The sequence below is a fragment of the Trachinotus anak genome, unplaced genomic scaffold, assembly GCF_046630095.1.
Source record: "Trachinotus anak isolate AG129_WGS33_773 ecotype Australia unplaced genomic scaffold, CSIRO_AGI_Tana_v1 ptg000004l, whole genome shotgun sequence".
Lineage (NCBI taxonomy): Eukaryota > Metazoa > Chordata > Actinopteri > Carangiformes > Carangidae > Trachinotus > Trachinotus anak.
In genome coordinates, this window is record NW_027273855.1 from 5226396 (window position 1) to 5242416 (window position 16021).

At 39.7% G+C, this 16021-nt stretch overlaps 1 protein-coding gene across 4 annotated transcripts in view; it reads left to right on the plus strand.

Moving 5' to 3' along the window:
• Positions 1–704: 704 nt before the first annotated feature.
• ptpn11b (protein tyrosine phosphatase non-receptor type 11b) overlaps positions 705–16021 on the plus strand; it is a 46514-nt gene continuing 31197 nt past the window's right edge. Inside the window, exons 1-2 of one of the 4 annotated variants that reach the window (XM_071475411.1) lie at positions 744–853; positions 6317–6416. In XM_071475411.1, the coding sequence (XP_071331512.1) occupies positions 6322–6416 (95 nt within the window). In that variant the 5' untranslated portion in view covers positions 744–853; positions 6317–6321. Of the gene's footprint in view, positions 854–6316; positions 6417–13402; positions 13542–16021 lie in introns of those variants that run through there. The other 3 variants (XM_071475412.1, XM_071475413.1, XM_071475414.1) reach the window with 3 other exon arrangements.

The following is a 16021-nucleotide window of genomic DNA, read 5'->3' on the forward strand; positions in this document are numbered from 1 at the left end:
CACTATAGACTGCATCTACACAACATGGTCACACACTGTTTTAACTCGTTAATTAATTAACAGTTGGGTGGGCCCCTCTTTTCAGCTGGGAACATGAGTCAGCCAGTCGGAGGTGAGGACGTAATGATCTATTTATGCATATTTTTCAGGGGCCCTTATAATAAAAGGCTATAAAGCTTCTGATATTAACCTGATTATGTCACCAAGAACTTTAACAATGTTCTTCAGGTTTGCATCAAGTTAGCTGGAGTTAGTCAGAGCAGGACCGGAAAAGAGGCTTGTCATGCAAAATACAAGTGTAAAACGGTCAAACTTGGCAAATGAATAACATGGTACTCCCTAAATGGTAAAATTGTAAATGAAATAGTAGGTTCCAACATGTACACGATGTTGTACAATCATTTTAAAAGTTGAGTTGACAACTTAGCATATGTTGTAGCAATGTTGTAATTCTATATGAAGCACAGAATCATTGTGTCATCTTTTTGTCTTTTGTTTAATAAAATAAACTAGAATAAAGATTCCTCTGCACAGATCAGAGCACCACGGTGAACAAAGAATAAAAAAGCGATAAAAACATTAAAAACGAAATACATAAAAAGGAATATTTACAATGGCTGGTTATTAAAATAACATAACATAAAATTCACCTGCGTCAGTTTTCGCCTTGAAGTTAGCCTACAAACGCGGCCTTTGTTTTGAAGGTGATAACCGGAAGCCGTGTCAGTAGTCCTGTGTTGCTCCACACGCAGGTTGAACTCATCCCTCACTCTAAACAGCGACTCCGCGGAGGCAGACCGGGAACGTTTGAGGACACTTGACAGCTTTTAGAGACTGCTATGACATCTCGCAGGTAAAGTGGAGCTTTGTGTGTGTGTGTGTGTGTGTGTGTGTTTTTTTTTTTTTTTTTTAAGTCTGTCATTAATGGCGCCGTTGTATTTCTCAGCCGCTGTACACTGCAGGGGCAGTCAGAGATTGTGCGGGCGAGATTGAAGTGAGGCTGCCAGCGTGAGAGCAGGGGCGCCTCAACTTTTTTCGTGCCGCAGATCCAGTGAAACAGAGACACACATGTTTTTTTTTTTTTTTTTTTAATGAATGCAAAGTAGCTTCATTTGGTTCATATTTTGTTTTGTCTTGTAAATTGTGAATCAGCCCGGGGGTTACATAAGAGACTTTCAGGCGGTGACACAAAGCCTTTTCTTAAATTTGGCGAGCTGCTGCAGAGTGAAACACCAGTTGAATTGAGATAGACGTCACATTGCTCTGTTCTCACGCCTTACATTAATTCACATTTTGCGTGCATGTATTTGTGAAGGGTGCAAGTTGTGTCTGAGCTGCAGCTTAGCCAGACCTCTCACTTACTGTGAAAATAACTCCTCACGCTTAATTTCACACACAACAGAAGTTTTATTCTGAAGTCTTTACACTTTTCTAATCTTGTGCCATAGGCTTTTTCTGTCTCTGTCCTCCTGCTTTGTCTGTGTGTGCACAGTGCAGGAAATTGGCTTATAGCTTCCTGTGAATCTAAGCCCTACACAGGGAGAGTTGTACAAAACATACAACAAATTTAAAAGGGCATTTCAGCAATGGAAAAAAACCAAAAAACTTTTATAAGAGTATTACAGCAGCATTAGTTTCTGGTCTCCACTGATTTATTGTCAAGAACCACAAAACAAGTCAAGTGCTCATGTAATTAGTGGCTGGAGCTTAAAAACAATAACTAACATTAGCTAAACACAATAACCTAATTCATACCCATGTTAAATTTAAAACTAATACTTCCAGTCCCTTTAGGAATAGTTATAAAATAGTCATTTGTTCTGTTTTTCTAATTAACCTTTTTTAAACAGTGGCCTGCTTTACACTAACAGGTTTACAAAGTGTTGTGTGACTCATAAACGCCTGTGGTGTGTATTTACTGCCAACAGTAACTTGGTAGTCTTCCTATTTGGTAGTCTTCCTGTATATATTATTAACCACATATAGATCTGTGCACTAGTAATGATTTGTAGACCTCACTGAAACATTGACCAGCTTAGTGTGTGGAGAATTAAGTAGTTACTGTGTGCTGAATGCCACAAACATGAATGGATACATGTGCACTGTGTAGTACTTATTTAGACTTTGTGTTTTTGGTTCATACTAAGTTGGATTAAATTCTAAGTAGCTCTTTCCAGGTACTTTCCAATACACAGTAAGCTAATATTACCTGCTGAATACATGTAAAGTCAATCATGAATTGAATTTTTTGCTTTGTAAGAGTTTTTTTGGTGTGGCATATGAAATGTTGCAATGAAATACAGCTATTTAAAGTTTGGCACTTCTTTTTAGCCCTCGTCATAACTAATACTCTGCTCAAGCGTAACAACTGATTGTCCTGGTATAGATTTTTATCCAAGGTGACCTCTGAAATGTTTCCTCCAGCACTTGGCTTGTCTTATGACCATTATGACTGTTGTGGACTCATGAAAATGCAATGTTAGCAATCAGAGAGTTTATACTTGATACAAATAGTCCACGGCTATATGGGTGGAAAAGATAGGAGATGTGTTGTATCGCATGATGTTTGGCATGTGACTATTGCTGTGTCTTTTATGCCTTTGGTAGGTAAAAACTGCAGTGGTGAAATAATTATGTTGAGGTTGAAAAGCCAGCCTACTGATTTTAGTCCAGCTTCAAAATACAAAAAAGCATTTATTTCTCCCCTGACAGAACAAAGCCTGTTGAATTCTGGCCATGTTATTTGGCAAAATAGCATTTTTCACAATAGAATCTAGCTGGATATAGCTTAGGCCTCGGTACATCAAAGGGAGTTTGGAAAGAGTAAAGCAGCTAGGCTGGCTGGGGCATTGAAGGAAAATGTAATCCTTTACAACCTTTTTTTTTAACACACAACATTTCCATAATCATGGTCCATTGCATTGCGTTTTTTCCTGGTACACCTGTAGGAAGGATCCATCCATACACCCGTACCCAGTTTTGTTTAAAGTCGTTCTACGTGTGGCTCCACTTTGCTTAAGCTATCAGCTACAATCCAAATCCTTGTTAACTTGTTGCAGTATCTGATTATCCATCTGACTATTGCAAGGATATTGGTGAGTCTTCTCAGTTTCATTGACCCCTGTGGTTATGTGTGTGTGAAAATACAGATGAAGAGCTTATTCAAATTGTGTGTGTGCATATGCATGTTAACCCTAAGTAGGTGGCTCACTCCTGCATACTTAATCAGCATCCAGATATTTTCATTTGTGTGATTTGATTACTGGAGAAAATTACACTTTGGTAAAAGTTGTGACCAGTACCCACAGTTGTAAAAGTAGGCTCCTCTTGGTCAAAATCCCAATTAGGCTGGTGAATAAAATGTTACACAACAGATAAGAATAGTGGCAAAAAACGCTGAAAATATCAGACCTATTTGTGAGATCATTTCTCACAATATCACTAGAGTTGTCCCAGGGGCCAAAGCCACCAGCAGGCTAAGATCAGAGATAGAGGAAAACACTGAGACAAAGTTAAAAGCTGTTTTCATGGCTGCCAGTTTCCATGGTTTGTCGCCGGCCAGGACACATATGACTGTGGCTTGTTCTGTACTTCCTGAGCTGAAATACCACAGGGGAACAATACTACAATGCATGCCATCTTGATCTGACGGACCTGCTGTCCTGTGGATGAGAGTATCACTCAGACTCCCCATTTCAGGAAGGATTTTAGTTCATTATGCTACTGGGGAGGGCTGGAATTTCCACCAATTTTTTTTTTTTAATTGTTTTTGTTGTGAAGATTTGTGGCAGTTTAGTCATAAAGGAACCATTTGTACTGTCCATTACAGTAATTGTACCATCAACGTAACAATGATTATTCATTGTAATGTGTTCAGTATATCTGTAGGCCCAGAGAAAGAAGTAATGATGCAGAATCACATTACGCCGCTATTCCATTTTTATTTTGCCAGTTGTTTCCTTGTAGTATTACAAACTTTCCACTATTGGAAACCACCTCTGCCCCCCTTTGTTTATGGAACAGACCTCGTCTGTCACTGAAACTCATTTGACCAGCTGAGAACAGTGAGTCAGTTTTCTCGATAAGCCGACAGGAAAACAACAGCCCATGTGGAGGAATAAGATAACACTGCCAACATTTCCAGGAGTGCTCTGAACCAACTGTTAGTTTTTTTTTCCAGATACATGTTTTGCATTTTATTCATTTTATTCCACCAGAAAACAATGGTGACAAAGCATTCAGATTTTGTCATCTCCGCATGCCCGTGATCTTTGAATGCTACTTAAAGATTGTATGCTTCATCATTTTAGGGTAAAGTTCTTAAAAAGAGAGAACATAGAGGATATTCTTTTCCTGGGGTACATCAAATATTTGATGTTTTAACATATCAGACCTGCATTTCTCTCAGATTGAGCCATGTAGATAAATGACTTTGAATATTTAAGTCACACTGATTTTCATTCATTTGAATGTGATTCTCTTGCTGTCTTTGTCTGATGAAATGAGTCTCCTAGGAAAGAGGAACAGAGCGATTGTCCACTAACTAGTATTTACCATTTAACTTCTCTTTGCCAACAGGTCAGCGCTTATGCAGTACATTGATATTTGAAATTGACATTTCTCTTGATTGCGCATATGTTGTCACTTAATGAGTGTTGGAACAAATAATTATTTTTCTTATCAATTAAATAACTTTATCATACAGTCATTCAGACATACAAACTAATAGCATATGTGGATTATAAGATACAAAAGTGATCAATTCAGTTAGTTTATTTCATCTTAACTGGGAGCCCAATTCCTGTATCTTTATTTTCTAAAGACTTGAAATGGAGAAAAGCAAGTAATCGTTTGTTATTTCCAGTGTGTAGGTTTTAAACATGCTCTACATTCAAACTAGTGTGCCCTTAGTTTTGCATAGTAAATGAGAGGTGGAAAATCTTAGCCAAGTATCACCATAGATTTGCTTTCAATAACACGATTGTGATCAGTAACAGTTTCCTTTGGACTAAACGCCTCAGTGAATCACATCTGTAATGTGCTGTCCCTGATAAAGCGTAAAATCCCTGTTGTTGAAGGCAGTTGTTTTGTATAATTATTGAGTGGAAAAAACAGAACCTAGAACCATTTGACACTATTCATCACATCTGAGTAAAGAATATTACTTTTATGTTAAACATACTGTATTTTCCAGAACAGCATTCAATCCACACTGAAAAAGAGATTATTTCATTAATTTAATCTTATGCATACTAGTGAGTGTTGCCAAATGTTGGCACAGATGTCAGGCAAACTTTCAAAGAACTGCATTTTTAAAAAATTGTTTCTTGTACAACAAATGTTCTTTTTCAGTGCTGTTTCTTAATCTGGATTTGCCATTTCGGGCAGGAAGTCCAGTGTGTATTTACTAGTTTCTGTTTTCCAGAAAGGTTGTCTGTTGAAAAAAGGTTGGATGTGTCTGTGAAAAAATATAGTAGTTAATTATTAACCAATAATGCTTGGAGCCTCTTCTCCTCTGTGTTTGACAAGTCTTTATATTTACTCCATGTAAATACAAAAAGCCACAAACTATGGATACTTTGTGCTATTCGTTGTTTTTACATATTTGGACAATTGTCTAACTACCCTGAAAGCGTGTGACCATTTGTCGTATCACCACCAGCATTTGTGTTAATCAGTTAGTCAGCTTCTGGTGGGTTACTTATGAGCAAGTGTTGAAAACAAACTGCATGCACATGCGCAGTGATTTCCTAAGTTAGTCATTTAGCTAATTCTGTTAAGCTGACTGCCTGGTGCTGCACGGAGCAGTGAAATATCCAGCATCAGGGTGTGTGCAAGTTTTGCACCCCATGTAAATACCCCCAATCATCAGCTGGGCTAAAAATATCTGCAACATTACCAAAATCCACACCCCAGGGCTTGTCTGTGACCAATATAGCTCTAGCAGAGGCTTTCATGCTGCGCTGCAGCTACTAAGTATATCACCTTTTTGTCAGTGGGCCTAGACAGCAGTGCTTTAAATAGCTGACCAGCGCTATATTGAACTTGAGACATTATGTAAGAGGATAGAGTGGTGGCTGGATGCACATTGGGCCTGTTTCCCTTCAACCAGCTTGAGGCCTAACCTGCAGCTCCCAGCTGCCTCTGTCTCTCCCACAGTGCACCCAGTTTATTCCACCCCTTCCCTGTCGATGTCTCGTCAGATAAAACCAGGCTGTTTGAAATCTCGTTTTCTTTTGTCTTGTCTCTGTCTCTCTCTCTCTCTCTCTCTCTCTCTCTCTCTCTCTCTCTCTCTCTCTCTCTCTCACTGCCCAAGGCCAGATGCAGGGAAATGGGGCGCCTGGTGGTTGTCAAAGGGAATCCTATTCTTGGAAAGCCCTGAGTCACTCCTGCTCCTGCGGTCATAATCTGAGGAGGTGAGGGAGAGAGACTGCCTGGGTTGTATAGGAAGGGCATGTTGTTCAGTCAGTTTTAAAAACCTCTCAAAATGGACAGTCAGTCACATCTACAGCACCACACAGACAAATATTTTCAGTTGAATTAAAAGGGACAGTGGACTAACTTTTGGGACAGTGGATCTTTTGTAATGCTGTGGCAGATTATTTATTATTTTAATTACATTTACATTTACTCATTTAACAGATGCTTTTATCCAAAGCAACATCAGTAAAGCAGCAGTGCAGTGGGAAGCCTTAGTGTCAGTGTTAAGTATTACATCTATAAGTGCAAAGAGATTGTTTGAGGAAGTGCAAAGTAAGAAGATAAACATTTTGGTAAGAAAAATGTATTTATTGTTTATAGATGTTTGGCCTGAAGATACTTTATAAACTCTCAGAAGCAGTTATTAGTGAAGGGGGCAAACTTCACGAATTTCCTCCGCAAAAAGTTACACTGAAAGTCTTTCTTTAGTAGATATTTATTTCACTGCTCTTTGTAAACAAGCCTGGTAGGTTCAGATATGCAGTTCATATAAACTGAGTGATTCAGCATTAGAGCTTTTGGAATTTTATGAAAAGTTTCTTAACATACTGTTTGGTGATGGGTTAGCAGAGTCCTAAGAATAAGGGCCAGAAACCAGAGGCCAGAGAAGCTGAGCAGCAATAACCTTTTAACTAACGCTGTCAAAACTAATACTTTGCCAGTGCAATGCTTCACCCCCTCTGTTTTAATTATACACTTTAAAATTTGTTTTCTATTGACACCCCACAGCCATGTTAGGTTTATAATAGCACAATCAATGCATGGCAGCTTACCATAATTTTATTAAATCAACACTTACTTTTGTACCCAAATATAGAGTAATTGAAAATACATCAACAGCACTGCTTGCAAACATATTTACTGCAGTTGGTCAATATGAAACTAGTATATTTATAAGCAAATAAGCAGCAGACTCTTGATGTCACAGGTTTCTATTAACTGGATCTGTTTCTGCAAGTATTTCTTGGTGAGTGATGGCCTAAAAGTTAATCATTAAACAGAGCAACACACACAGAAAGAGAGAAAGGGCAAATATATTTTGTCCTGAGCTTAGACAGCACAGACAGCCAGATCACCATATAATAGTTTCACTGCAATTCTCAAAAGGGCTTCCCACAAAACCTATCAAGAGCCTTGCAGCCAGGATTGCATAAGTGACATTTGGGGAAATGAGTTTCATAATTAAAAATAAAATGTCTTGTTTGGTTTGCCTTGTATGAAAAGGACAGCGCTGGAATCAGAGCCAAAATCAAACTGTGCAACAAAGTAGTACTGTAAGTATCTCATCAAAATGTAAAAGTCAGATTTGCTTCTAACTGTCAGTATTAAAGATTCAGAATCAAAGGTTTAAGGAACTTGGCCTGGATCTGTGGCTCTTAGAAGTGAAGCAGTGAGAGGATCTTGTGAGATAGTCCTCAAGTATTTTTGATTAATGTGAGTTGATACAGCAAATGCTCATGTCAAAGCCAAATTAGGCAGCTTTGAATTAGAGGTCGACTAATTGATTGGTTTGGCCAATTAACTGGCACAGATAGAAACTGGTGGAACTTTGGCCGATGGCTGTGCCGTCTTCACCGGTCACTTGGGGACATACATCATCGTTTTGCATTAAAACTGTTCATGAAGTCAGGTTAATGTCATAGTGTTCCTGGGATAATTTATATTTACATGAAATGTAACTTTCTGTAAGGCAGCTTTAGTTGTAAATTATGAGCATGTTAAGGTTGCTGGTTATTGTATGGCATTGTTTATACATTAACCTGTACTAACTGCTGCTCTGTTGAAAGCATGCTTTCTCTGTTTTGCTAGCAAGCATGGTCGGTAGAGTTTGGCCAGTGCAAGCCTACTATAACTATGGGCCAGTAGCCATAGGCTATCTGATCATTTTAGAGCTACTTTTGCTTAAAATATCTGTGTGCATGTGATTAACTTCTGATAATAATCTGAACAACTGTTACAGACCCCATGAAATGGCACTTTATGAAACTGGGAGCGGGGGTAGCAGTGGCACTCAGTGTGCTGCCATAAATTTGCAACAGAGTTTAAATTATGTTTTTCAATGTAGACTATATCAGGGAGAATTTTTTCAGAAAGCAGTTCTCCACTTCATGAAAAACTCTTAACGCATTATTCTGGTTATAGGGTTAGAAAATATGAGCTAAGCCATTGCGGTCCTGGGGTAAACAGCTGGTTCCACAGCATGGCTGACAAGTGGTGTTCAAGTCTCATCTGACCCGTTTTCAGTTTATTTCTCTTCTCTTGAATATATAACACAACATTATCAGGTTTTTGTCCATGAGACAATACATGCAGACCGGGAGGAAAAGAAACTATTCAACTGTAACTTTACTTACCAATTTGATGTCCTTTACTTACCAATTTGATGTCCTATCTTCCAAATGATCCTGCTACCAACTATCAATCATGAAATGAAATCACACACTTGGGGATCCTCCTTATCCCTTGAATATACACAAACATTAATGGTTTGTAAGAGCAGGATTTCACAATGTAACAGGACGTGCAACAGATGTAATCCTGGCAGAACAGCCCATTGTAAATACCACATTTTCCATCATTGTAATCCATGAAATCACACTTAAGCATGTTCTGTTACTATTACTTAAATTTGGTGGCTGAAAACTGGTAAAGTACATGAACGATGACACAAACCTCGACCAATGTTGCATTGCAGATTATGGTAGCTTCTTTAAGCTACTTGAGTTGTGTCTGCTAAATATATAGTGTTATTGCATTTTTCCCCAAATATAGGCCTAATTAAGTAGGAAGCTTCTGTGATGACACGTTTGCCTCCAACTTTTGGAAACCTAACTTTATTTTAAAGGTTTTACTCCAACAGCAACCTTCAGAAAACAACAGCACTATGATTTTCCCCATTTGCCCCTCAAATCATTCATGTAGATTTTGACAGCTGGAGAAACCAAAGTGCTGATGGTGTCAAATTTTCTATCATGATTAATCGGATATCAGCTTTTTCCTGGTTCAAACTATCAGAAAAGGCTAGTTATTCTTTGCTGTGTCCATGTGGGACCACTAAGGTTCAAAGCAGAGGTTGACCTACAGTGACTTTTTAAAGGCAGATGTAATAACAACGTGTATCCAGAAAGACTGTGATCTGACAAGATTTGGTAACATTTATGCCAAATGGTAGTTTGCCAGAGAAGAGTTCATTTTCAGTATTTTATTCGAATTTCAAAATGGTCCATGGGGTTATATCTTTTATGACTCCCTCAGTGGAAAAAATATGAAACCATAGTAATACTACTGGCCTAAACCAAATTAAAAAAAAAAAAAAAAAACTGTCAGAAAAGTCATTGCCTATTTTTTTTTTTTTTTTGCAGGGTCAGAACATCAGCTTCCTGTTTTCAGGCAGAAATTGGGAAAAGTCATTTGGGAACAAGTCTTTTGTTGCTTGATTGTTCTGCAAGTTCAATATCAAGCTTCATGCTGCATATTCATGTTAAGTGATTAAAGATCGACCGATATCTTTTTTCAGGGCCGATACTGATTATTAGTAATCAAGAAGACTGATTTGGAACCGATATGCCAACACAAGACTGTTGCTACATAAGGACACTCATTGTGGAGTCCAGGTGTTTTGTATTATTTTGTCCACCCCATTTATATCCATGAAGGCAGGCTAAATAACAGAAACACCTCTCTGTGTAATATAATACTGCTCCACACACTACATCCTCCAAAATGATCAGACAGTTGAATCAATTTACAACATTATGACCTTCATGAAGGAGGATTTATTACGGGACTGTTGTTTTAGACTACATCAGTTTTAGCGAGATGTTCCTAATAAATTGCCAACTGAGTGTATATTAGTAATTATCAGTTGTATGCACAGGCAGCAAAGTGCCTGACTGGAATGAATTGGTGCTGTCCCCATCTGGGAAATGATGCACTTGGTGGCCTAAAGATGCTCTTTAACAATAATAGTTTTATTATTATTATTATTATTATTATTGTTTCCATATAAGATGTTTTACCCCTCACCTTCCCCCTTTAAAATGTAATGCAGTAATACATTTATTATATATTTATATAGTATATTTTAACAGACTTATTTTGTACTTTTATCTGAGTTAATTTTTACACAAGTAATTTAACTTCTACTTGAATTAAGTGTCTTTTCAGTAACAGCATTAATTGGCCGTTCATGTGCTGACGTCAATGTAACATCTCATCTCCAGTTGCTGGAGTTTGTTACTGTAGCGTTCATTGCTGCTCTGTCTCGACGCAGTTAACGCTGCTGTTCATCACAGTGACTCACTACATGCTGTACATTTAAACTGATACTAGTTCTGCTCCAGCACTCACAGCTCTCTGCTCCTTTTAGCAACTTTCACTAATTCAGCAGTTGTTTACATGGTATTCAGATCAGTTAGTTACTTTAGCTTAGCAGTTAGTGATGGCTTTTCTCTTTTCCTCTCTCCCTCTCCTGCTCTCTCTTCCTCAGATTGTCTTGGATCAACAAATGAACTTGTTTATAAGAGTCGCTCCGCTTGCTAACCGGAGCTGCTTTAGTCATTGCCCATCTGTGTACACAGTGGCCTGCAGTGTTGATAGGCTATTACTTGTGACGTGTAACCAATCAGATGGTGCTGTTGGTGGGACACTGCTCCAGACCACTGCTCCAGACCACGACAGAGTGGTGATGACTAACAGAAAGAGGCGGCTGCAGTAGCGCATTTTAAAATCAGGCTGATAATTGGTCGATCCCTATTAGCATGAGCATAAACATGCCTTCATTTGTGAAAAACTGGGACTTTACAATCCCAACATGCATCGGAGAGGCGGCCTTTCACTTTCATATCTGTCCACAGTTTTGTTTCGAGAGAAAACCTGTTTTTTTGTTGTTGTGGCCTTAGCAGTTTGACTGGGTACTAACTTAAGGCATGTTGCTATGTTCATTGGAGGTTTGGTCAATCAGACATTATAGGTCCTCAGAGGATAAATCCGATGACATTGATGAGCCTTTTCCTTTAGCACTACTGCCATCATCAGTTCTAAATTTCAGTTTGTCTTTACAGGAGCATTATAGACTCACAGGGCCAATATCATGACTGTAGACAGATGTGTCTGTGTAGTAACTAGTGGGGATGCCCCGATCACGTTCTTGCTGCCGACACTGATCATCTATGAGTGAGATTGGCAGATCTATGGCTGATACCGATCATTTTTTGTGTTTTTTTATAGCAGCTGGTTTAGTGGCTGGCACCTACACCTAACAGGCGGCAGCACAACCTGATAAAAGGACCACAACAAGTCATCTTTATTGATTCAATGACAGGCTTTTATTTTGTTCAACAGATCAGTGCAAAAAACTCCCAAGGAGCAAATCCTTCATCCAACCCGAGAACCTCATTATTATACTATTGCACACTTCAAACATGACACAAATTGCCATTTAAAGCCTGACCTTTCTTGCTTTCCTTCATGCAAAGTCATCAATTATGTCATCATAGGAAATCCTCCCAGCAATTACATGGTTAATACAGATACTGCACAGAGATAGAAGTGCTTATTCGGTAGATTCCCCCTCTCCCCTGCTCCAGTGGGAAGACCTGTGATCAAACTTCCCTCCGCCCCCTCCTCATCTCGCACCACCTCTGAGGGTGAAAGAGGAGACCTTCTCAGCAGCAGAAGCCTGCACAAACTAGAAAGAGTGCCCGCTCTGACCCACATGATGACATGATATCATTGATGCACCCCTGACAGGATGCCGCCATATCTAAATCCACCATTGAGATGGTGTACGTTATGTCAGTCTCACTATAAAAGTTCCACACTGCTGACATGTTGTATTGTTTCGGTGGCCTGTCCTGCACCAGCGCAGTGAATAAATTGGGAGGTGGGACTACACTACACAGTACACAGTGGTTCTCTCAGCCACAGACACCAGAGTATTGACCACATGTGATTGTTTATAAGGTGAATGGTGACTTGAAGCATTAATTCTGATCCACCAATCATGTATTTTTCATGAAAATCGGCTGATCATGATTGGTGGCCAATCAATCAGGGCATCCCTGGTAACTAACACAAATAATGTGTGATTAGAAAGAATGAATAACCTTTATTAGCCAGCATTTGTGAGATAACTTTTTTTCAGATACATGAAAAGTGAATCAAAGATTAGCTGCCCTTTGAGATGAGTGTTGAAATCCAGAGGTCATTGTAAGGTCATTACAAGGTGCACTACAGTCTCATATTGTATGTACTGCATTTATTTTCTGCATCTCATCTGCAAATCTCCCTAACCTAGCCCTGCAAAATTAATAGCCTAATGGCGTACTGCTGAATTGGCTGGATTGGGGGGTTTAGCTTGGCGAGGGCTAACTATGATCCGGTGTAACTACGCCACGCACGATTAGGTGTAATCTCCAGGCACGGGCAACACAGCTGTTGCATTTAGCCTCCGACAAGATAGCAGGGACCTTGTAGCTCTCAGAGACCTGGCACCCAGATCTGGCTTGGCCTGGTCTGGTTTGTGTTACAGCCAGTGAAAGCTGTGTTAGCTTTAGGATCACAGAGTGGGTTTTGGAGCACAGCCACCAGACAGCTGCTGACCTCTTAGGGTACGCAGGAGAGGGACGGTGAGGCTAGCAGAGGGTGGTCGGACCAGTCTGCCAGTGCCTGTCACTTGCATCTGAGGTGGGAAAGGAGGGAAGGCAGGGGGACGGCTGATAGCACTGATGAGCACTGGTATCAGGCCTGCTCACGCTTGTCCAAATCCCAGATTAAAAGGCCTCCGCCCCCTCGCTCTCTCTCCCTTCTGCCCCACACTCTCTCTCTAACGCTCTTGCAAAGCACCCCCCTCCACCTCTCTGTCGTTTCTCCCACTGTCTCTGTCTCACTCTATCTAACCCAGTAACACTTTTACAAGCACCCCCACCCCCCCCCTTTCGTCTCTATATCTCCCTTGCTCCTTCCCACCCTCCCTTGTGTAACAGTGCCCAGTGCTGGATTACTAAACTCTGAGGCTGCTGAAGCAAGGGGCTGTGGCAGGCTTCGACCAGAATGGTGAGGTAGGGCAGAAACAATCTCAATTAATTTAGTTCATTTAAACCCTCGCACCTCTTCTAACTCCTCCTCTTTCCACGAGCAATGGCTTTAACTCTGCTGTAATTTGCTTAATTTGATAAACAGAATCCAATATTGTATCTGAACAAGTGAACTTGGGACAGCACGTGGAGAGCAGAAGTGTGTGTGCATAAGATTCAGCACTTGCACTTTTCAGTACTTGCTTGTTCGTGCATTAATGTGTGTGTGTGTGTGTGTGTGTGTGTGTGTGTTTTGCTGTAAAGGTGAGCGTTTCAGGGGGTTGGTTACAAAGGTGCTAAGAGTACACTGTAGTTGTTAAGAAGGCTCTTGAATTGTGGGCTAAAACACTCAGGAGAAGGTGTCCCCCTGCCCTCAGCTGTCTGTAAACTTGACAAGGTGCGTAGTTGTGCAGTTGTTGCTGCTGTTGTGTGTTTGAACCATCGGCCCAGTGTTTGCGTCTGGTTCCAGCCCATCTCCATTGTTTTGATAATTTGACGAGCGACAGCAGCACTGTGATGAGGGATTAGATTGGATTACTGACATAAGGCATTTTTGCCCCTCTGTTATTATTTTTCTGTATGAATCTGTGTAGGATTAAAAACAGTACCACAAGTAATCTGCCCACCAGCTGACACCCATGACCTGTCAGTGGTTCCCCAGTACAGTAACCTAGAAATGTAGAGGCCAGTTTGAGTTTTACTGTAGGAAATCAGCTGTCACAAGTGTAAAACAATATCGATGAGAAATACTGGATTTAACAATAACTCTTATATAAATTGTGCCTAATGCCCTGAGTATTGCAACCCGCCAGCTACTGTGGGCTGGCATGAATTGTCTGTTTAGATTATATATTAGCATGTCACACATGCATTGATATTTGCAAATATGTCAACTGGTAAGTAGCAGGACACATAAACAGTGAACGGCAACGCAAATCACTGAAATGTTTATTTTCAATTGCAAGTTTACCTTGGTCATGATTCTTTTAAAAAACAAATTTAAGGGATTCTTATCAGAAATCTTGGTTTGTGTTAATTTAAAAACAGCAAATAATGATTATCATTATTACATTTCGTTATAGAAATTGGTCTCAATTTACAGAGCAGTTTTAGACTTTGTCCAGACACAGCTGCTTATTGTTACACAACATTTAAGCTTTGATACCTCTGCCTTTTTGTTTAAATGATATTGTAAAATGTTTTGAAGAAAAAAATCCAAGGTCGGTTGGTAGGCTGAAGGTATCATGTTGCATCTTGTATTGAAGAATCTTGAACAGTATCCAGTCTGACGTATAGTTGGTAAGCAGTGTGGATGGATATAGTGATTGAGTGCTGTGGTCCACAGCTAAGAAAACTTTACTTTTTCTTAAGTTAATCAGACTTGTTCAGATCTTGTTCTTACAATATACTGGAAAATGATAAACCAGTGCAAAACATGAAAAACATAATAAACATTGAGCAATTGCCATACAACAATCTTCAAAATGCACTTGACACATTTTCCAGTTTGGACATTTGATTGTATTTTAGAGACAATATTATTACTCTATTGTTCCTCGGGCTTTTCTCTTTCTGTTTGTCTTCATACACTCGCCATCAGACGCCATGTCAGTGGTGTATTTTTACTTTGAGTGTTGCAGATAATACATTTATCACTCTCTCAGTGCCTTTGAATCATTTCCTGTTTGTCTCCAAATGGTCCTTCCCGAGCTCAACCACCCAACCTCCCTGCTAGACCTCCAGAGATATTTCTCATGTCACAGGGAGGGCCTTGCCCATTTCACTCCCTGCTCTTACATGTATTTATAACTAATCCTCTTGTAATCAGTTACAATTTATTATTTGTAAAGTTCCTACTATAATCTGCTCCCTTAGCTTGTGCAATGAGGGAAAGCACAGCTGCTCAGTTTTTCTCCCCAAGTGATGTCTGCTCTAGTGTGGTCAGCCTGCTGTGATCTGGTCTCATCCAGGGCTTCAGCTCACTCTTGCTTTTCATCAGTTCACTCAGTCTGGACTGATATTTGCATTTAGATCAAGCAGATTTGTGTATTTTAGTTAAAACTGGATGTTTATTCGTCCCGTGGTAAACCTCCAATAATGGAAGGTCCTTGATGACAACAACAGAGAGGGGGTGGTACCCTGTGTTGGTCTAAACTTCATGCACCACTCCCTCCTGTATGAACTCTATCACACATTTAGCATCATCACTGATTCTCCTGCAGTGCCTGTCTCTTGCCTCGTCTGTCTCTTCTTTCACTCCTCTCATATTTCCACTCTGTCAAAACAGGTCAGGCTGCTTTGTGATTGACAAGCAGTCAGTGTCACTTTGATTCATCTGTTGAATACAAAATGGTGACTGTTGCTTCCTCTCCAAAAATGTATATGTTTTGAAATTTAGCCCCAAAAAAGCAATTTCAAGCCTTCTTTTCCATTTAGTTTTATTAAAGTCTCTCAATTCATTTGAT